This window comes from Myiozetetes cayanensis, unplaced genomic scaffold (assembly GCF_022539395.1).
Source record: "Myiozetetes cayanensis isolate MyiCay16 unplaced genomic scaffold, myiCay2020 scf14, whole genome shotgun sequence".
NCBI classification, from domain to species: Eukaryota; Metazoa; Chordata; class Aves; order Passeriformes; family Tyrannidae; genus Myiozetetes; species Myiozetetes cayanensis.
In genome coordinates, this window is record NW_026087048.1 from 13,371,183 (window position 1) to 13,394,549 (window position 23,367).

The window sequence follows — 23,367 nt, forward strand, 5'->3', positions numbered from 1 at the left end:
TGTTGAGTGGATTTTCCTGGAGAGGAGTGGTGCCAAGGTCTCCACTACTGCTGCATGATTCTGTACAGATTCCAATGTCTCCACTTCCTACACATAAATGGGAAGCTCAAATAATGTTTTGCCAGCCAAATCCAGCTACAGTGGTTGTTGTGGCCTTTCCAAGGCAGGAGCAGGAGCAGAGCCTCCATCAAGTATGCCAGGAACAGGAAGAAAGGTGTCAAATGACCTCGGAAAGGAAATGTCAAATTACCAAGGAAAACAAAACACTGATTTTTTTTTTTTTATTATTTTATTTCAACATTGGGAAAGAAACTGCACAAAAAGAAAAAAAAACCTAAACACAGCCTAAGAGTATGCCAGAGACCAAATCCTGTTTTTACCTGAGGTCAGTGAAGGAACCTTCAGCTGTGGGTATGGAGTGAATGGCTCAGTAATTCCCCTCTAAATGCTATTTTGGGCTACAGGCCTACCCCTAGTATATGAGCTGGGAGGAGGAAAACATGTCTTCCCACCAAAAGCTGCCTTTAATGTGTTAGTATCTGTATTTCCACCAGTCCTAAGTTCTCATGAGGTTTTCTCAACTGTACTCTGGTTTTGATTTCCACTGTATCTCTGTTAGTGGCTTAAACTGTGGATATATTGCACAGTCTTTTCTGAACACTGCTGCTCTACTACCTGCTGCTGTACTGTCAAACTCACAGGGGATAACGTGTCATCTTTTCCCTTCCTAATCAGCTGGATGTCATTCAGAAAGCTGGGACAAGGAGAATTTTCCCCCCAGACACCAGCTTTCCTTGGTAGCAGACAAACCTCAAGCCTTATAATACTACTTGTACATAGCACTTATATAGCTTTACATCCTCAAAGTGCTGTACTAGCATTAAGTAATTATCTCTCTCCCTAATGGCCATTAACATTGGCCTTTCATGAACCTCCCCCAGCTCCCTGAGGTTCATATCTAATACAGCACTAAGCTGCTCAGAGGGAGTGACTGGCTGTCTTGCAAGTCTATGGGCTTGGGTATGTAATGAGCCTTCAGAGCAGAGGCCAGATGCCTTCTGGAGTATCAGAAACATGTGACTGTAGACCAGGTCATGCAGTTGGGAGCATCCATCAGAAAGGGATGGAAATGAGTAGGTGATAATGTGATCTTGAAATGGAGAGAGAAGAAAACTTTGACCACTCAGAGGATGTGCACTGATTACTCTATTTATTACCAGGATAGCAGTGTGAACAGAGAGAGCAAAGCAGTGGGAATAGCATGTCAGCGTGGGCATGGGGAGCTGATCTAGGGAGAGGAAGTTAGAGAGCTAAAAATGTCAAGCAAAGCTAGACAACCATGGCAATGGGATAAAGAGGCCAGTCTGCAGGTCTATGAAGCATTAAAATAACAGGGAGAAAGGGCGAGCTTGGCAGCATCCTTGGATTTTAAGAGAGGAACAGAAGAGGATTTACTTGTCTTATTTGCTTTCAAGCAAAGCCCTCTTCCAGGCTGTGGAGTGTCTCCAGGGAAGATGTTGCAATGCCACTGTTTCAGAACATTTTACCCTTAAGGACCTTCCAAAGATGAGCCTGTGTGATGGCTGGGCTCCCCCATCCCTCTCTGGGATCCCAGAGAAATAGAGAAGGTGGGGTGGGAAGATGACGTAGCTGTTTTAGAGAAGTCTCAGAAGTAGCATATTCCTAACAAACATCAGTCCTGCATGGTCACTAATTTCTGAAACCTGCCAGGCCCAGCTCTGAGAAAGCAGAGGTTTGGCTAAAACAAACTTTCACCGTCTCCCTAAAGACATGATAATTATTCTTTCCAGAGCCAAGGACATGCCCTATAAACTGGCTTGGCAAAATAAGAAAAGAGTATCCTTTTTTTTCAGCCTGATTTAATAGCATCATTTTGCTTTTATGCTTCTGGCAATGGCTGGTCCTGTAAAACAAGTATGTAGCTGTGGGAATCACGTGCAAGTCTACAGTGGCAAAACACAGCTCACAGCCACTACATGCTATGCAAAGGATTTCTGTCACCTTGGACACACTCTGCTTCCTGTGGCATCGGTAGCACAATCCCTCTGTGCTCAACTCTAAATCATTTTGCTACATCAGCAAATAACAGGATATGGCTGACTGCGGACCGGGAAGAGTTGACTTGGCATTCACTTTCTACACAGCTTCAGAGCAGGGCCTTTCCTTGCCTTCCTGCATCTGCTTTCTCATCTGTGAAATGGGAATTTTAATCCTAATCAGTTTGCAAGGGAAGCAGTAAAGGATAGGCAGAGGCGATTCTTTAAAAGGTAATAGTCGGCCTTATGTGCTAGGCTAGACATTGGAGTGGTTTTATAGTAGAGTTTAATTGATGCCTGTTCTGCTTATAGGTAGTAAGTGCAAGGCTTAACATTTGCTCTCAAAAATGTGGCTCCCTCTTTGAGATGAAAAGGATACCTCTGCAAGGAACCCCTTATCACTGAGCACAGTTGGGCCACGTTTTTGGGATCCACACATTTCTGGGCGTTGCTCACTTGTTCAGGTTTTTTTCCCCCAAATTAATTTAATTGTTCATTATTACCCGATTAATTTTTAGTAAAAGCTATGTCTCATGTGACATACATGGTTGGTAGGAATGCTTTGGCAGTCCCTGGACTCTACTATACGAACTAAGCCAAGGTTGTGTTGTCACATCCTTGGGAAAACTGTTGACTGTCTATGTCACTTTGTTGGCAGTTCTCCATCAGGATGTGTCTAGAGCAGACCAAAGACCTCAACTTTATTTTAGTTTACTAGAACGGAGATGGGACTACTGGCTTCTCTGCAATGCTTTCAGGGCCAGATCCTCAGGTGGTGTAAATCAGGGCCCTCCCATTTGAGCAGTACTGCTGCAACACTGTGTAAGCTGAGGACCTGTTTTATACATTCTGAACTTGTTCAAATGGGAGCTAACTGTGCTCACTGCTTTGTGTTACCTGTAATCACAAATGATCCTGCAAGATTCAGGATATTGCAGATGTAGAGAGCTTTGCAGTAAGTAATCATTTTGAGATTGCTGGAAAACTGAGGAGTTAGTGCTACTTAAAGAAGAATAAAATAAGCATTAGCACAAAACAATTTTTACCACAATCAAGTTTGATGTATGTCCTGTTCTGCTGATAATGTTTCCTCAGAGCCCTTCACAAGAAGGGAAAGCAACTTGTAAAAACTGGGAATGCAGGAAAGAGCTGAAATTGCAGCCAGGGTTTCAAAGGAGCAAACAAGGAAAAGCATATTTCCATTTCCATTACTTTGAAACATTCTTGGGAGTTCAGAGCAGCAAACTGAGAACACACTAGCCCAGCCATCTCTGAAACAGGGGGTGTAGAGCTGCAATGAGCTTCTTATCTTCATGCATCTGCATTTAGGAAGAAAGATCTTCCTGAGACTTTTCAAACTCCTTTTCTTTTTTGAGGAGGGTCTATTTCAGAGTAAGGAAAAAGGATGGTCTTCAGCCCTCTGAGTACAACGTTGCAAACCTGAGCCTAAATTCTGTCAAACCCCAGAGAATTCTGAGCCCCTCCGTGCAGAAAGCCAGCTAAGCATCCTACCACTTTCACACTCTATTCCAACACACCCCCCTCTTGCTTCCAGGCAGTGCAGTGTCTCTGTACTGACCCTTCCCCACACTAGTTCTCCTTTAATCAGTCAAAGAAACCTGTGCAAAAACTAGCAGCTCACAGGAGAGCTCTTGTTTGTACAAGAAATGTTTTCATCTGAGCGAGCACAACAGTCTCATTATTTTGAATAGCCACACATATCCTAGATGGCAGATACCTTCTTCCCTCATCCTCCATAGGACCAGAGAGATTTCTGCCTGTTAGATTCAGCTGCTGTGCTACAAAGTTATTAGCACTTGCTTTTTTGGTGTCTGTAATAAGATAAGCAGTCCTCCAAGCAGCGCCACAGAAGCGCTTTTTCTCATCACCACTAAAACCTCGGACACTTTACCCTCAGCAAAAATGAGTGCTGGAGACCTGCAGCCCTGCTGCTTGCAGCACCGTCTGGTTGTAGCAATTAGCTGTTTCCCCACAGATGGAGCTGCTTAACAGAAGGACAGAACAGAGAAAAACTTGTCCTGCTCAGAGGCGCTTGTTTAGGAATCTCTAGTGAATCTGCAGGTAAATCCATCTACTCTAGAACTGTTTGCATGTGTCCTGCAAGCCTCCTGTGCACCTGCTGGATTCATGTGCCGTACAGAAGGGTTGAACCTTACTTGTGAAAGTGCCTTTCTCTGGCTTTTCCCACTTTTTTACACCCATGGGCTCTTCCATTTCCAAACTCTCCAAAGGGGCCGGATTTCCCTCCTCCATTAGACACTGGGCGTATCCCAGCCTGTTAGAGCCTGTTTTTACCAACAGGCTGCCTTTTGGAAGTTTGGTCCTTCAGTCATTTACATACTCAAAGCACTCTTTGAAAAGGCCTGTAGCACAGTCTTATGAGCACAAAACCTTTCATGCAATTAGGTGATGCACAGATGGCTGTGCAAGGGGTTTAGAGAACCTTTCTGAAGAGGGACAGACCTCACTCTGTGTTTCTGGTGGGTGCCTCGGAGCACTGAGGCCCTGCAGTGCTTTGCTGGACACTGTTTCTTGCTTTGTGCCTGGGTTGACCAGACTGTAGGGCTGGAGTATGTTCTTGTGCATTTTGCATTCGACTTCTTTACAAGCCCATTTGGGGCGGAGAGGACGTCATTTATCTTGATACTTTCCACTCTCTATTTGTCTTGTTAACCAGGTGGGATTGGTGGGTAAGCCCTTGAGTAGTTGAGGAGGCAGTAGCCGGCCCAGCTTTTTGGAACAGCTCAGGTCCTGAGTTGGTCCACATCATGTCAGGGCTGACCCCTTCCTCAGGACTCCCATGACTCAGATTTCCTTGTGCCTTTGCCCTCACCCAGGTTGGAGGACACACCATGCTGCCTATCCGCTGGATGCCTCCAGAGAGCATCATGTACAGGAAGTTCACAACCGAGAGTGACGTCTGGAGCTTCGGGGTGATCCTCTGGGAGATCTTCACATATGGGAAGCAGCCCTGGTTCCAGCTCTCAAACACAGAGGTACAACAGTGCTGAGACACCTCAGCTGAAAACTACTTTTTGCCAGCTCTTCTTTCCAGGTTGTTTGCAAAGCAGTTTGTACATGAGTGGTCCCCTCTTTGGCACTCCCATGGTGAAGACATAGGATAAGTGTCATTATCTCCATTTAAAAGCTCAGGGGAAACTGAGGCATGCAGGAATCAAAGGGCTCTGCAAAAGTCATGTACTGGCTCATCCTCAGCCTCTCCCTTCTAAGTTGCTGACATACCTCTATCATATCTGATAAACTCTCAGCGTGCTACCAGAACTGGGGATACCCAGTTTACTTCTGGGATCTAAGTTACTGTCATGCCCTGAATTTCCTCTGCTTTCTCCTTTTGTGTGTGAGTCCCCAGTTTGTGAGAAATTGTTTTAAGGCTGTTATATTGCATGTTGCACATTTGCTTGGGGCTTTTTGCCATCGGGATATTGCTTATATGGTTTGCCCCAGTTCATTGAGGGTGGAACCCAAGGAGCTGGTTTGTCCTTGTTATTTCTTTGACTAGCAAAAGTGGCAGCCCAGTAGTATAGGGATGCACTGTGAAAACGTTGAGGGAAGGCTGGCTGGGATTAGCGGGGTGTCAGCGCTGAGGTTTGAGGCACATCAGCAGAAATGCGTTGGAAGATTTTCGCTCAGAATAGCAGGGGGTATTATAGAAGAGGAAAAAGATGCATTGACATAGCAGTGTGTGGGAACCTTGCACATTTTTATCCTACTGTGTATCTAATGGATTTCAGAAATTTCACCTTTTGTAATGAGAAACGTGCATTTTCTGCTTTCTGGATACAGATCCCTTAATTAAGTGAGTTGCAGAGATGGCAAATCCAAGGTGTTGCTTTACAGCTCTAATACTTGCCCATTCGTGTGCTCAATGGGGCCTGACTGTATATCCCAAAGTAGCACACGCAAACATTTTAGAGACACAAACAATGGAATCGACAGCGACAGAAGTTATTTGTCACGCTATTTAATGAGCTGCTCTTGCATTTCCCTGTGAGGGTAAATACAAACACACACAAATGAGCACATGTAGCTCGTACATGGGCGACAGGCACGCTGGAATGTGACAGCTCCGCTGTGCCTGTGCCTTCTGCCTCAGTTTCCTCTGCAGGGCAGTAGAACTGAGAATAACCAGCCTTAACCTTGAGGGGAGGGCTGGTGAACATCTGCACAGATGTGGCTGTATTGGTTTGCTACCATCCCTGGGATAAAATCTCACCCTTCTCTTTCCTATTGCTGTGTCTCCTTCTTTCTGATTGCTGCGGACTCCCACCCCAGACCACACTATCCTGTTGGGAGGAAGCCACATTAGCTTGTTTTTCATCTGGCTTGTTTTTCACCATTTTTGGAGTAATGGGCAGACTGACACCTCCACCAGCTCCTGGATGATGTGGCATCAGAGCAAGTCTCTGTGGCAGTCCAGCTGCAGTGGCAGAGCCCCACGGAGAGGCAGGTTAATGAGCCTGTGCCAAGGTCCCAGTTGCCAGGACTGGACCATGAACAGGCACTGATACCCACTCCCTCCTGTGCCATCTGCATGGCCTCACATCCCCAGAACATTTTCAGCAGTTTTTTTCAAGGCTAGAAGAGACCCTGCCTGAGCAGAGGGACAAGGCAGGGCACAACTCAGCCAGCCCATTAACTTCTGTCAATGCCTTTCCTTTGCCCTGGAGAGAAAGAACCCACCACAGGGCTCCTGTGCATGTCCAGGATGTCCTGTCAGAAACCATAACTCGCCTCCTCCCCCAAGTCCTCAGCCAGCAGCTCTATGGCAATTCAGGCTTCTCTGCATGCTGTGTCTTACTTGCTTCCTTTCAGCAGGTCCTAATCTCTCCCCTCTGTATTTATATGCAAACAGCGAAGAGATAAGTATCCCTTGAGCTCTGTGGAGGGACCATTGCTGTTCATAAATGATAAATCCCAAACACCCCTTGCTGGGTGGCTTCCTTCAACACACTGCTTGGGACTGGTGTTTATCTGCAGAGTGTGGCAGGTCACTCACACACTGCAATGCTGGGACTCATCAACCCCAACCAAGGAGGCCAGATGGTAATAGCAGCTCTCTGACAAATCACCCCTTCCCTTTGCATGCATCCTGTAAACAAAACACAAACAGACACTTAGGGGAGTCCTTTCCAATGGTATCCTTCTAGAGAGAATTCCAAGAGCTCACATTTTTCTCATTAGTAGCACTGGCCTGACACAAAACAGAGTGATAGCACTTCAATTTTTTTTTCTCCATCACAGATGTGATTTGACATGAAATTTTATACTTTTAGTTGCTTTTCTATGTAAAACTGAGGCAAAGCTGCCCTTGGAGAAGTATGTAGGAAAAGATGCTCTGAACCCTTCCTTGTAAAACTCTCCTGGGCTTTGCAAGGGAAAGGACTCTTGGTTTTCAGGCAAGAAAAATATAATTTCAGCTGTGCAAAATATTACTTTACTTTGGGGATTTTAAGACTTTTTTTCCTTCTTCATTTAGCAGGAAAAACTGACATCATAAGTTAAAATTCCATTTCATTTGCTTGTGAACTCCTGTTTGGAGAGTGCATTGAGGTAGGTAGATGTCAAATGGGGAAGGTTTTAGAGATCTGAAAAACTCCAGCTGGAGACAAACTTTTCACTGTAAAATTATAATTAACAACACACAAATAGGTGAGCATTGAGGATCTGCAGACCTCTTGCCTTCTCAGTGCACCCATTCACTACATGGTACCACATCAGCCAAGCAGTAGCTGGGACAGAAGATCCTTCAGTGTTCAATGTCTATTTTTTTCAATGTCTAATTTTTTTTTTTTTTTTTTTTTTTTAGGTAATCGAGTGCATTACCCAGGGCCGAGTTTTGGAAAGGCCTCGAGTCTGCCCCAAGGAGGTTTACGACATCATGTTGGGCTGCTGGCAGAGAGAACCTCAGCAACGGCTCAACATCAAGGAGATCTACAAGATCCTTCATGCTCTGGGCAAGGCCACACCAATCTACCTGGACATCCTTGGCTAGCAGTGGCCACTTGTTGGAAGTCCCTGCTCCTTCCTTCCATCCTTCCTTCCCTCTCCCCCTCCCAGGTCCTTTGCCCCTCAGCTCCCAAGCAAACATCTTCATATAAACTCAAGTGCCTGCTACACATACAACACTGAAAAAAAACACAACAAAAAAAGCAAAACAAAAAGCAAACCAACAAAAATCCTGGAGAACAACAACCTGTAAAGCAGTTTGGCTTATATATATTTATAGATATCTCTCTATATATAACTTCCACACCAATACAGAAAGAAGCTGCTGTTACAGAAAATTGTAAGACTATAGGAAAAAAAAAAAAAGAAACAAAAAAGGGAGAAAAAGTACTTAAAAACATATATATAATTAAAAAAAAAAAAAAAAGAAAGAAAGGAGAAGATATCTTTCCCCCGAGCAATGAAGCAGTGAATTGTAACCCTGCTGTGAGTATGGTTCGGGCTGCTGGGCAGGGCTCTAGACTGGCTATGGCAGCAATGCCGTCCTGGGTAGGAGCCCCAGGAAGAAGGCCTTGCCCTGGTTGTATGATATGCACTGAATGTGTGAAATCAGTCCTCCCTTTTCGTCCTTGCCTCCCTCCCTCCTTTCCAGCCCGCAGGTGATGGGCGCAAAGCCAGGGCAGTGCCCCTGGATGAACTCTCTTTTACCAACCCCTTCCCTCCCTTTCTCTCAGGCCCTCCCCATCCCTCTTTGCCTTCCTGCCTTTTTCCTCCCTCCAACATTTCAGGACAATTTTTCTAATTTGCTGATTCTTAAATGTATAGACTCAAGGCTTTCGAACACACAGTCAAAGGATTGTGGCACCTACGGGTAAAACACACACCGGGAACCAGCTGCCCTCCCGCAGACTGCAAGTTTGCCTGGCCCAGCCCTCCCTCTGCCCTGTGCCAGCTGCTGCCAGTGCTGGGAGAGCAGCGGGACCAAAGCGGCTGCGCACGGGAGTTGGGGGCGGGGGGGGTGGTTCTGGAGACCCGGTCCTGAATCATCCCCAACCCATTTCAGCCTGTGAGACAGGAGTACTGTTTGCCCAGGGCATCCAGCGCAGGCAGCCACTCTGGGGTTGTTCCTCGCTCCTCCCCACCCTTCATGGTTGCTAGCGACCATGAGGTTGTTCCCCCTCCCTCAGCTGTCTGCACCAGGGCCGAATTGGTCCCTTTAGCGAGCAGAGTTGGATCCCTGCTCGCCTTATGGGGGAAAGGCTACAGGGTGCAGACAGCTGGGAACATGCCTGCAACCCAGCTGGGCATGTCTGTAGGGTCAGCATATCCCAGTGCTCTTCCTCCCTATCCTCTTCCCTTCCCTGTTCCTGCCCCATGCCTCAGTCCCAGCCTCAGGCACAAGCCAGCGGGGGGACAGGGAGGGGGACACAGCTTGTGAGATGGCTGGGAACCTACCAACACCTGCCTGCAGCTCCCTTGCCATTCTCCTCACGTCCCCATCCCCTGAAAGGATTGATGCATCTGCCTTTGAGCTGTTGTGAAATGCAGAGGCTGAAGAATAGCTCCACAGGCAGCCCCGGGAGGAGGGGGGAAGGAGGGGAAGGTGCCTTCAGGAGCAGACGGCTCAGCGGATGGCCGCAGCGGCCAGCCTTGCATCTCAATGAGGAGAATGGCCTGACAGGCAGCAACAGGGGGTGGTGGGTACAGCGAGGGAGAATCAGCAGCATCCTCCCTACGGCTCATCTCCCTGGAGCAGGAAACGATCCCAACCTGGGGAAACACTGAGTCAGACGTTGAATCCTGCCTGTCCAGACTGGGCTGAGAATATAAAACCTTTCTGGGTCTTTTTTTCAAGTGGCTGATGGAGGATGAGGGGGAACCTCAGCTTGGCAGCTGCTCTCAGGAGGCAGGGACCAGTGGCACAGGCATTGTCAAGGCAATTTTGAGAAGGTAATAACTGCCAGCACAAAAATAGCCTGCTTGAATGTGGCACTTTCCTGGAAGGGAATGCAGATGGGGAAGACGAGACAGAGAAGGGATCTTGGCTCCTTCCTCAAGGCCAGAGTAGTATTCATGGCCAGGATGCAGGGGGAGATAGGTGACTCTTCTTATGGCTTGCATTGGAAGGGAAGACTTCCATCTTTTCCTCATTGCCCATGTTTCCTGACAGTCTGTAACTCTCACCCATGGCTCTTGCATGACCTGACTTAGGGTTTCAGGCAGATGCAGGGGACATTGCTACAAGGAGGATTACGGTGCCAGTAGTGGCCAAGGGTTTATTCTGTGCTTATGTAATGAGCAGTGCAAGCCTGGAGCGGGATATGATGGGTGGCAGTAACCATGTGGGAGCAAGGACATAACCTTCCTCTGCATGGTAGAGAGATCTGGGCTAGTGGGACAGACTCATGCCAACGGAGGCTGGACAGACTGCCACTAAACAGGCACCAGCTGCTCCACAGCATGGACAGCAATGATGGCATGGTCGTGGACAAGGGTGTGGACCAGCACACGGAGTCCACACACAGGAACAGCGTACCATGCCATCCCTCCACAGCAGGATCTCGCTCCTGTGGGAGAGGACATCCAGTTTTCCTCACCTGCCTACGTAGGTCTAACCTTGAAAGTGAAAAAGATTGGTTGAAAATTTGCCTGCCCTGGCCTGGCCCCCTTTGTGTGCAGGCTGCTTTGGCTAAAAGGAATTGAGATTCTGCATAGGGGAAGAACAAGCAGTGGCTGTGAGTTGCCCAGCATCTCCAAAAGAAAACCCTTTCCTGGGGCTGCCTGTCTCTTACTCCAGGTGGCTTTTGGCTCTTGTGGCTCCCAGGCACTGCGTCAGATTGTGCAAGGCCACAATTTTGTCCACCCCTCTCTCTTGCTGTCATGCTCTCATTTCTTTTTTGGCCAGTGTCACAGGCTTTTACACTATCAAATCACCTACAGACACTCTGTTCCCAGTGGATGAGATTCCCTTGTCACCATTCTGCAGAGCAACTACATGCTCCCTGCCTTCCCTCTTTCATCCTTCCCCTGCTCCCCAGCACCATCACCTGTCCCTTCACCATCTCTCTGTACAGTCACAGCAGTGAGGTGAGCTCAGGTGCCGTGTGACACCAAGCCTTGGTGCTGCGTGTGTAGGAATAGGTGGTCTGTGGGGAAATTTCATGGGTCCCCAGAAGATGTGAAGTGGCTCATGCTCTGCCTGCTTTCCTGTTAGCCCCACCACGTGCAGTGACTGTCTCGGAAAAAGGTCCTTTTGCCAAAGTTAATTGTGAACAATTACTCAGAAGAGCTGGATAAGCTGCAGTTCTGCAATGTGACATCTGCCCTGTTGCTGCTCTAGGGCCCTTGGCCTGTCAGGGCTGGATGGAGGTTTGTCGAGGGGAAGGAGGAGATGGTTTTGTGTTTGAAGACATGATGGAAACTTCTGCATCCCTTTTTGGCATGACAGTTTTGGAGGGGAAGAGGGAAAGCAGCTGTGTTGCATTCCTAGTGAACACCCTGAGACCTCATTTCCAGAAGCACCTTTCCTGGACCAGAAGCGGAGCTGCCCATCAACACGGGTGATGCTGATCTTCTCTGTAGGAAAATGGGCTCTGGGGTGGCCCTACTGTGTGTGAGGGGAGGAAGAAGAGCAGAGTTTGGGGGAAACTCTCACAGAGCACCAACATCTGAGTGTTCAGAGTCAAAGAGAAATGAGTTCATGCTTCTCTGTTTCTAGGAGAGATACTTCCCAATGCCTTGCCTCTACTAAGAGCAGAGAGAGATTCCTGCTGCCTGGGAACATCAACAAGTGTCACCCAGCTCTGGGGCAAGCCAGGCCTAATTCCCAGCACATCCAGGCAGACGTTGCCACCACCCAGCCTCTTCCATCCACAGTTTTCTCAATGGGCTTGTGAAAGGGAGCTGGAAGGAACACTAGTCTGAACACAGCTGAGAAGGGGCCATGGGGTCTTCCTGTCCCAGGTGTGTGCTGCTGCACAAAAATTAGAATTGATTGCACCAACTCAGTCACCCAAAGGTGTCATTGCAATGATGCTTTCTTGGAAGTGAAGGTGCTATTTTGGTGCATGGTATGGATGGAAATTGTCAACAAGGGCTGCAAACTTTGGGCAGTAAATGTGGCTCCAGCCCCAGGGCCTCATCAGTGACCTGTCTTGTCTTCTCCAGTGGTGACTTTTCCTTCCACTCCAGTCTATCAGGTTGCAAGACAAAAGCTGAAATATAGCAAAGGGAAGACATGCAATGATTGTTCAGACTGAAAGTTCATCCTGTCTCCTGAAAAACTTGCCTATCTGGTCTTTTTAAATGTCCCTCAATACATGTGTTTTGGGGGTGAAAAAGTCTGAGCTGCCTCATTTCAGGCTTATCCTTGGATCTGCAGGATGTTGAATTGCAGACATGTGACTGGGAACTGTGCTGCACAGAAAAATGTGGAAACTCTGGAATGTCTTTAGGGAGGCTGCTTACTTGGGAGACATCATTAGCTTTGAGTTGTTTGCTTGTCCCCAGGAGTGGGTGGAACAAGGTGAGAAAATATGTGGGGAAATAAAAGAGCCAAGAAAAGGGAAAGGCGGGTTTTAGAAGGCAAGTGAGTATCTTGGGTTGGAAAATCGAGACAGATTTGGGGAGTGTGGTGTAGAATTTTAAGTAGCACAGTGGGTACAAGCAAAACCAAATGAAAATACCAGTGTGCTAGAGCTCCAGAAAAAGTTTGCTATAACACTGGGCAAATACTGGTTTAAAAAGGAGGCAGAAACCAATAAAATCAAGGGACCATTTATGCAGGCAGGAAACCAAATCATTAGGGTTTTTGCCTTTTTTTTTTTTTTTTTCCCTACAAGAAAATGCAACTAAAAGAAGGTCTGAAAAGTTATGCTTTTTCAGGGGCACAGACAGAAATATAATACTATATGAGCTGTTTCCTTTCATGTGAAAGGCTCTTATTTCCCAGAACTCAAATGTATGGGTTTCCTTGAGTTCAGCATATGGGTTGAAGAATGCAGACATGGGTCACCACAACTCCCAAACCCAAAAGTAGCTCTAAACACCTGATCAGGTGGCATTCATGTGCCACTCACTCTGTGTGGAGACAATATTGCATTCAGCATGTTAAGAAGTTTTTTTTAAATCTTTCTCATTTCCTCCCTCCTCAGGAAGTATCTGCATCTTTTCCTGGTCTGGCCAGGGTTCAGCTGAACCACTACAGCCATGGCTCATACCCAGTGTTTTTTACAGCTCTAGGTGTTCTCTGGTTATAAGTCAATGATGAGGATAAGCAAGGGGAATAAATGAGGTCCTGGCTGTGATATCATGCTGTGATGGCTCCTCTGACAGCTGGAAAGCTCTGGGCATCAACAAGGTTGGCTTCTTTGCTATGGGACTCACAGGCACAGGCATATCTTGGCACAACCCAAAAGGCTTTTTTTCCATTCACGTGCAGTGGCTTTCTGATGGATGGTGGGGTCATGGAGCCTTGTCACAACGCTGCTGTCTCCAAATGAGCACCAAAAATAGAAAAAGAGAATTTTCCTCTCTCAGCACTGCTTTCCAGGAGTGGACAGACTTGCTTAGCTCTAAGGTACCTTCTCCACTCCTGCACCAATGTGTCTCTTGTGTCAGTACCCATTTTATATTTAAGCAGGTGCTAAGTCCTAAAAATTCTTTTCCCTTTGCCCCTCTCCTTGCAAGCAGGGATATTGAGATTCAAGCCTGAGAAACTAGGTGTTTTCAAAACATCTCTTCTGGCTGGCAGTGTCATAAATGACACAGGCAGAGACGTCAGTCACTGCTCTGAGAGGAATGAAGGAGCATTCCATCTCTCCTGTGCCTCTTATTCCTTTCCAGTACACCACTGAGCCATGAAACAGCTCCCTGAGAGAAGTGATTGGACTCCTATTGCTTGAAACTTTGAAAAACTGAACTGAGGAAAGAGAGAAGAGACCAAAGAGAAGGAAGGACAAAATATTCCAGCTTTCTTCAAGGGTTAAGTGAGCTGGTAGGTTGGTTTCATCTTGATGCCTGCAGTTTCTCACAGACCCAATCTGACAGCTGTTTTCAAACTAAAGGAATGACCATTAGTTCCTTCTCCCTTCTGCTAGTCCCACAATTTTAGCATCTCTCCAAGGAGAAAGGAGGCACAAAAAAATCTAGCCATCGCTTCTTCACACCGTCAGGAGTCCTCCACAGGAACTGATCTGCTGCCCAGCACAAGCGACTGATCCCACAGCTGAAAACTGGAACAGTTGTTCTGAGGGGGAGTTTAACTGCTGAACTACCGGCTGCTTAGGACAAGGTCCCAGCAGGGAAGGACTGAAATACCTCTAAAGAAAATCATAGCTCTGGGAGGTCCAAATGTCTTCTTGCATGCTTTCTCTTGCTCTCTGCTGGCTTCCAGCCTCCCAGTCTTTGCTGCTAGATACTCAGATAGCTGAGTTTCTTCATTCACTCCCTTGACAGAGCACAGAGAGCTGGTGGAGGTGTTTGATTTCAGTGCGGTAGGTGAGATAAGATTTCTTCGCCCATGCCCTCTTCTTTTTCTCCCTGCACTGCTCCTGTCCTTGCAGTTCTCAGGACTTGACTAGGAGAGTTTTTAAATGAAGTGAAAGTCTTAATGTGAGGTGAATCCCAAGACCACAAACAGTTTGGACTTCAAACAGTGAGAAAATTGGCGCCGGATGATTCCGCACACAAAGCAGAAAACTTTCATTTCCTGCAGGCAGGATGGAATTGACTGTTATATTAAGACTTCAGAAGGAGCACTGCCCTGGAGTAATTTCACTGCTGTCAGGCAGTGTTGACATCTAGATTAACCTCTGTGCAGTGAATTTTACAGCAAAGCTCATTGTAATGCATGTGGGGTATCTCCTGTAAATCCCAGCTGAAGCCCACAGTGTCCCACCCTTCTGCACAGGAGGAAGGGTCGGGGAGGAGCCACTATCATTTTTGACCCCAGCAAAGCATGACTCTAACCTCATCCAGGCCAGTTCTGCTGAAACTGATTTTCTACCATGCTAAAGTGACAGTATCTCCAGCCTGAATTTTTTTATTTTTTTTTTTAATTCCCCAAAGAGGTTTACATCACAAGGCTAAAATTTTTGCCAGTGACAAACAGCTCCCTTCAAGTATCCACCCAGCAACACAGTCCTAATTAAAAGGCACTAGTTAACCGGTGGCAATTAGCTGCTTGCACTGATTAACACCAAGACATGTAATCCCCACACACAATGCTCTGATCAGATGTGATCTAGGACTAAATGGCAGACAAACTCCCAGCTGATGTGAGATAGTGGCATTTCAATCCTATCCACCCGCCCACAGGCACGCTATCAGCACTGTTTACCAAACCAAAACTGCATGGATTAAAGAAGTTCACACATTTAACTCAGTGCAAGACAGAGGACATCCCAAAAGAAGTCCCTTGGCTCCTGAACTGAAAGCTCCTGTTGACAAGTTGGAAGCATAGACCAGACCTCAAGTCCTTTTGTCTTTTGTGTAAGAGTAGGGGGAGCAGTGAAATATCCCAGGCAGGAGCAGAACAGCTTCTTCACTTTTGTTTGAGTAGAGAAAATCCTCTCTGTGGTTATTAAGATGCATCTCTGAGATACACTTTGTGAAAAAAACACTAGAATCTAAAAAAAAAAAATTGAAGAGGAAGGGTAAGTTTCTTTCTTTGTGTGTTTTTGTCACACCTTCTTATTCTCACACATTTTCATACTGTCATTGCTCTGCAGGCATCTGTAGGAGGTTCTAGACAAGAGACAGGCCATCAGGTATCGAACAGATCAGCCATTAAGGGAAAAATCTCAACAGGACTTCTAGAAACCTCTCTCAGAGCCCACCCATCCTCTCACCCACAGCTTTTCATAGTAGGTTTTGGACAGCCTGTGAAGAGGGGACATGTCTGTAGTTTCCTTTAATCTTCAGAAGGAATGGTGGCATTTCTGCAATCTGACCCAACAGGAAGATTCCTTCAAACTAACATTTATTACCCCCAGTCATAATACAGCTGAAAAGGCTATCCAAGGTTATAGAAAAGGTCAGGCTCTTACTTTGGACTGGAATTTGCTTTGGAAGAAATTTGATGGACCAATTTAACCACCACAGCACATCAAAACCTGGTGGCTTCATTTAAAAAGTAATCAGTATTGTATTTCGCTTTAGACATCCGTGCATTAGTGTTCTGCAAATATGATTTCCTCTTTGTTTGCATTATTGATGCCATAAAATGTCAGACACATTAAAGAAAAAAAAAAAAAAGAGGCCAACCTTTGGGGTTTGGAATGATTCTGGCTGAATTGCAGTTGGGTTACTTTTCTTTTTATTTCCCATGGTAGCGATGCACTGTTACTCATTCTGCTATTGCTTTACAAAGAGTTCTCTGTAAGTGTATTTATTCAGCCAACGATATTTCAGGAAACACATAACCTTGATATTTTTTACTGCATGTGGCAGTGCTCTGTGTGTGTGTGTGTTGGGGAGAGGAAGGGAGGTGGAGCTTTTTACAAGAGCCCTCCCATGTCTAGTAGTGTGTTGGCTTTGTGTAATGCCAAGTGCCTCCCTCCTGCTCAGGTGGCTGGTTTGATTTAACCTCAAGAACTGACTTTTGTTATCGGAATTTGAGGTCTTCTGGTTTTGCACTGCGCAGAGTCTGTCATCTGCTTTCACCATTCAGCAGCCATCTGCTATCCACAGAGGTTCCTAGATGTCTATGCCACAGAGATTACACAGCACTCAAGTCTCAGGCATGTGATAGAGGAGTTTTAGCACATTTTGATCCTGGATCAGCAGCAAGTTCACTGATTTAGCTTGGTTCCCACCCAAGGTCTGACTGCAGTTCCTGAGACAGATAGTATATCAGCTGCTCAGTGCATTTTCTCACAGACCAGTAAGAGCACAGGCCTTGGTGGCTGTATGCTCTCTGCCTCACCTCTCTATAATGGGTGCAGATTCATTTTTCAGTGTTCCTGTGAACTTTTTGCGAGAATATTCTTCCTCTTAAAAATCTAAAAAAATCTCAAGAATTTTGTCTTCTTGAAAGTAAAAGTGAAAAAATAAGAAGGAAATATCTCCCTTATGTAGGGATTTTCATCAGTGGTAAAATTTCTTTTCATCAGCTCTTCCTTCCAGTGACATCAAGACTTGGGTGAAGAGGAAGAAGAATACAGTGGAGCAGTCTTAAGGAAGAGGTTCAACCAGGACCTAGACTGCAAAGTCATCTGTTCACATACTAGGCCCTTGACAGCTTCATAGAGAAAGAATCCCCACCTTTCTGTGAGCAGATTCCTGCCCAGTTGTCTTGTTCCTACTCCAGTTATGAACAATAACTTTCAAATGGCCTTCAGATCTCTTCATCTTCACAGATCCCTCTCAGGGTTATCCAAAAAGACCAAAGAAGTGACGACAGGGGCTGAATGGGTGTGTAATTTGGTGTGTTTCTCTCACTTTTTCACCAGGAGCAAAGACAGTGAAAGTGACAGAACAGAAAAATTATTTTTCCCAACAGGAGAGATCCATTTTCTTTTTAAACTCTGATATTTAAGATGCCGTACAGCAGTACCTATAAATATGCCTTGAATTGTTGAAGAGCACAAGGAGTATATTTGATTTTGTTTTTATGTCTGTAATTTCTCTCACCAAGAATTCAACTGTTACTCAGCTCCCAGCAGGTTGTTCTGACTGCTGGAGAGATGTTTGGGATTGATTCCGGCTGTGACCTGTTCGAGTCCAGCCTCATTCCTATGTAGCTAGATTGAAACAATAGCAATCAGCAAGAGACTGAATTGTTGTTCCTGTGTAACTAAACCTTCTTGTGCAACACCAAGCTAAACCTTGAAGGCATTGAACAACCACAACTTTGAGATCAGTAAAGGCTGTAGGTACTGAGAGGCACTGAAGGTCACTATGATGTTGGGAACAGAACGGCAGGAGAGAGAAAGAGAAATGCTACAAGGAAAAAAGCAACAAACATTACATCAGAAAAGACAGTGGTTGGTTTGTAAAACAAGAAAATCCACTGCTGTACATGAGAAAAGAATCAGAATATTCACCCTGGCAACCAGGAACATTGGCCATCAGGACAAGAGCAGCTCTGTATCCTACAAACCTCCTCTCACTTTTAATTTCCTATTTGTCTTTCACTTGCTAATACAGAACAAATCCTGGCTTATGGCCTTCCTGAAAACTGAAATTAAGAGGCAGATTTGGGAGAGGAAGAGAGAGGCCAGATCCTGCTGGATGATCAACAGCTTTATAGCCCAGCACCTTTCAGTAGCAAGTGCCTGGTGTGTCCTATTTGGTGCAAGTAGTGTTCACATTAAGTGTAATTATAAAAATTCTCTTCCTAAGAAGAATAATAAAAAATCTCTCGGTAAGATGGAGATTTTAGGAGCAGGACAGACGTCAGTAGCCGCGTCCCTGCGGATCAGCACCGCGGACAGCGGCACCTCCCGCGCCTCTCCCCCCTCCCAGCTTTTCGGGCGCCGCTGGAGGAGGAACTCCGCTTTAAAAGAAGGAAATCTACTCTCAAAGGAAGAATTCAGCTTTTGAAGGAATCCTGGCCACACTGGTCAGGGCACTGCTGTCTCACCCTTTGTTCTTTTCTCCCATCCTTTTTTCTAGTGTTAAATTATTATCCTGTATCTCTCTTGTTTTCAAGTGATGGAGGAAGGATAGTTTAAACCACAAAACAATAATTCTAATTCTAGGGATAGGATCATTCTCCCTTCAGATTTAAACTCTCTGCCTCACTTCTTCCTGGACTGGTGTTCCACTTATGAAGGCTCCATCTCTAATTTGTGTTGTGAAAGGTTCCTATCTTCTCATCCATTGGGACAGTTTGACAAACGGAGAGCTACTATACTGATAGCCCTTCAGAAACAGAGTATTTATGTTATTGGAAACATCATGTGATTCAGCTTTGGCCATCAATTACATTTAGGGTAAATGTTGGTAAAGGGTAAACAGAAAAATTTTTTGAAAAATTGCATGTAAGGGACATATAAATGACACTCTGGTCCCTGAAAGTTTTTTCACATCAAGCCACAGAAAAAAACACATTACTGTGGCTTTTGTGTAGTGGAGAGTTGTCAGAATCATAGAATCATAGAATGGTTTGGGTTGGAAAGACCTTAAAGATCACCTAGTTCTAACCCCCCTGCCATGGGCAGGAACATGTTCCACCTGACCAGGTTGCTCCAACTTGGCCTTGAAGAGTCAGACAAAGATGAAGAGCCGTGCAGGGAAGAGCAGGCATCCAGAGTCAAGGCTCCAAATGGAGAAGAACTTATATGCCACATAGCAAAAATTACAGGTATTTCAGTACTCAGCTTGTTTCACCTGCATACTTGGGATTTCATCCGGTGTTTTCCTGGATCATACTAAGGAAAATATACCCTAAAATTAAGATTGAACATCTCCTGGACCTATTTGTCGTGGTGAGAAGTTGTTGGGCGGGAGCATGCAGGCTCATTACATCCCTGAAAAATTTAGTGTGAGGAAGAACAGCCAGAAAAGTGAGCCAGAGAGTTGGGCTATTCCCCCCACTCAACATATGCTGCTTTCTAGGAGCAGTTTCCTCTGTATCCCACCTCCCACGTACTCCCCAGCTGTGACTGGCAGTTTCTACAATGGGACATGTGGATGGACACTCAGAGACAGGACTGGGAAGTGCCTGAGACACAAGGCCTCAAAACTTGTAAGTAACAATACTGAAAATGAGGAATTAATGCCAGACTTCTGATGCCTAGGGCCATCTGGAAGTCAGAAAGGATGAGCTTGCAGGGGGTGGCAAAGATTATTTGATGAGGGGCTTAGAGAACAAATGGTGCTAAGAGGAGGGAGAAAAGAAGCCCAGTGGGATGCAGAGAAAGGAAGGAAACGGACAAGGACTTGATTCCTAGTGAAGGGTCAGTGATCGTGGGGGTAGTGAAAGCCAGATGTGAACTGTGGTGAAGCAGAGGACAGCCCTGGTTGGGGAAGAACTATGGTGGTGAGGAAGGAGTCACTATGAAATGAAGTGTGCTCATCTAAATGAGTCCTGAAAGTTCCTCCAAACCCTCAGCCCTGCTGGGCTTCTCCTAGGCCCAAATTCTCTGCTTCAGACCCCGGAAATGCCATAATTTTAACCACATTTATTTTGCTCTCTGACAGCTCTGGTTACAGTACAAGCAGGCTAGATTGTTTTAGCTCTTCTCCCTCCCCCTGCTCGGCCCCTGCAACCAGCCAATTCCTTGTATGAAGGAAAATTGGCTTTCTTTTCTTTTCTTTTTCTTTTTTTTTTTTTTTCCCAAAAGTGTCCATTACATTTTCAGCTAAACTGAAAGGCAATTTTTTGCATGAGAGCTTTGCATAGATAGGCTTAAAGCAGAACAAAAATTAATAAATAACTGTACTAAATTACCTCCCCCTCCCCCACCTTGCCTTAATGAAGTGCTGTTTTACATAAGCTATTTCAATAGAAAGGAAGTATTTTTGGGGCAGGCAAATGATCAACAATATTTAGCTTTCCACAAGTGTTGCAGCTCCCTCCAACTTTTCTGGGTCAGGCAAGGAGACAAAGTTTTTCCAGGTAAAGATTAAGGGTACAAAAACCGTGCACCTGCCTCTGGTAATTTCTTCAAGACACGTGTGTTGAAGCAGTATCGTCCATCAGCGGCTTGTGTGATGGCATTGGCAGAAAAATCACTCTGATTTCCTGTGCTGGCACTCCTGCCTCAAGAAGAAACATGCAGCTTCCAGAAATCTGCAAGGGTAGACTTAATTTCCAGGAAACTACTCCTCCCCCCAGCTGTACTGCCCCTCAGCGCTGCAGTCAGGCTTGGCCCCCACAAGGTGCTGCTTCACAGCTCACTCTGGCAGGCGAGCTGGTCCTGAGAGGAGGATGGGGCTACATCTCAGAGGAAAGACATTTTGATGACATTTTTGTTGTTACTATTATTTAAAACAGCTTATTTTAATCTCAGTTAATGTCATGGGAAGTCTGCATGAGCAGAAAACAAATCCTCTGGTGATGTGATGTTTGCTGAATTGATTTTTTTTTTTTTTTTGGCAGACTTCTTTTTACACTATACACCAATCCACATTTTCTTAGTTTGGGGTTTCTTTTGGATCTTTTGAATCCTATTTGCCACTTTGCAACTGAATTGATGGTTCTCAACCTTTTCCATCCTGCAGTCTCCCCTTCTCCAAATCCAAATTCACCATTTTCCCCTGCTGGGAACAGGCCAGGTTACCAGGAGAACCTGGTGATAACAAGGGGGTCGTGATCTCTGCCTGCCCACTCCACCTCCACTGGCTCCAACTCAGAGGGTAAGGAACTCTGATCTGAGTATTGGCCAAGGTAGGGTCCCTGCTTCTCCCCTACCTGCCACATCATGTGCATCGAGCACGCTGCTACCCTGGAAGGGGATGACTGATACAGTGTTAGTCAGACTTACAGGAAGACTTTTTAAATTAAGGATTTGCAGTGAGGTCAAGGGACCTGTTAAAGTGCTGAGGTATTTACCCTCCCCACACCTTCCCTTCTTTCCTACCCTGCTTTGTCCTGTCCTCTCTCCCCAGCCTTGAAATGAAACAGAAAATTATTTTTTTAAAACTGTGTCGATAATTTATGTTTAGTATAAAGGATGATTTAATGGCATCACCAAAGGTCATTTTTTTCATCTCCTTGTTACTGCCCCAGCCCCCGAGGCTGTGCATCCCCTCTTTCCCATCTCTCTCTGCTGCCCTCCCTTTCATTCACCTCACACACCCCCGGCCACCACCCCACCACAGCGTTCCACACACCACACACCTGCTTCAGGTTCAGCCAACGACCGTTGGAGAACAGAGATTTCAAACCCAAACCTCCACCCCAGACCACCACAAACTGGAACCATTTCCACCTTGAAAATAGTCAGTTGCTGCAAATGACAGGCAGACTCATTTCTTGAATTAAGTAAGGTTTTTTTTAAAGCCTTTTATACCTATTTACGTGTGCGCGTGCGTGCACCGTGTGGACACAGTGGTATCTGTGTGCACAGATGCACACGAATCTCTCTCTCAAATATAAATATATTGTATGTTAGAGCTGTAAATATTCCTTGGTCATGTGTCTATGTCTTCTTCAAAGTATCATATCCTCAGTGTTATGTTAACAATTCCATTTATTGATTGATGAAACTGTGTGTAGACCTGTACCCTCCTGACATAGTTTATGTAGCTCTCTCTTCTCAAATAAAGTACAAAACTACCACTAGCAGGTCCTCCTCTCCCTTTTGTTGTTCGCTGAATAATCAGCTTTAATTCATAGAAGTCTGACACAAAATTTATGCAATTTTCAGTTATCACAACAATGCAGAAACCTTCACATGATGTTTTAGGAATTGTGTTTTGGTGGTTAGGTCAGCACGTGTAACAGTTGTTAACAAAAGTAATAATCTGTAGGCAAAATGTTGTCCCAGCTGCAGTAAATGAGGGTCTCACTACTGACCTGATTCATTCTTCCCACCTACCTCCAGGTACAGCCTACACCAACCACAGCTCACTTCATTCTAGTAGAGATAACAGAAGTCCATCCTCTTCCTCCTCTCTGTCAGTGGGTCTCTGCATCATTACATCAAGCAACGCTCCCACAGCTCAGAAATTTCCCTTTGGCTTAAAAGGATCCAGTCACTTCTCTGTTGTGTTGTTGTTTTTTTGTTGCTTGGATTGCTCAGCACCTAAACTCTACTCCCCTGAGTAAATCTTGAGGCTGGGAACAACACTCAGAATTATGGCAAAATCCACTGCTGCCTCTTCCTTCCCCTTGGCTCCTCAGACTGCCTTCATGCTGAAATCACAGGAATCAGAGAATATTTACCATTGCAAGCTGAAAAAAAAAAAAACAACAAACCTATGCACAGATACACTTACTGGGTAAAACCATAAAGATGATTTGTGAAGTAACACTTAATTTACTGCAACTGACACCAGACTCCAGCTGCCAGAAATTTGACTGACAATTTCTATTTATTTATATCCTGCTATACAATATCTGCCTTAATGTTGTAAATTTTTCTGATTGGAATTTCACAGTGTCTGCCTGGATATTTATTGATCATAAAATAATCTGCACAGCCCGTTAAAGTCAAGGCAGTGAGAATGGATGCCAGAGAAATCACTGAACAGGATCTGGGTACCAGTGCCCAGGTAACAGAAGATGCTCAGATGCTATTTTTACAGCATTATGTATCACTGAGAGCCAGTCTTTTGAACTGCCTTTGTGCTGTTTCCCGAAAGTCTCTTCTGAAATGCTTCCAGGAGCCTGGTGTTGAGTTCCTACCAGCAACTCCATATGGACCCTGCA

General features: G+C 45.5%; 1 protein-coding gene across 3 annotated transcripts in view; it reads left to right on the forward strand.

The window, feature by feature from the left end:
• Positions 1-22,278, forward strand: part of NTRK3 (neurotrophic receptor tyrosine kinase 3) — a 222,492-nt gene extending 200,214 nt beyond the window's left edge. For all 3 annotated transcript variants that reach the window (XM_050309944.1, XM_050309945.1, XM_050309946.1), the window contains 2 exons: positions 4,916-5,074; positions 7,906-22,278. In XM_050309944.1, coding sequence (XP_050165901.1) covers positions 4,916-5,074; positions 7,906-8,091 — 345 coding nt within the window. In that variant the 3' untranslated portion in view covers positions 8,092-22,278. The remainder of the gene's footprint in view (positions 1-4,915; positions 5,075-7,905) is intronic.
• Positions 22,279-23,367: the final 1,089 nt, after the last annotated feature.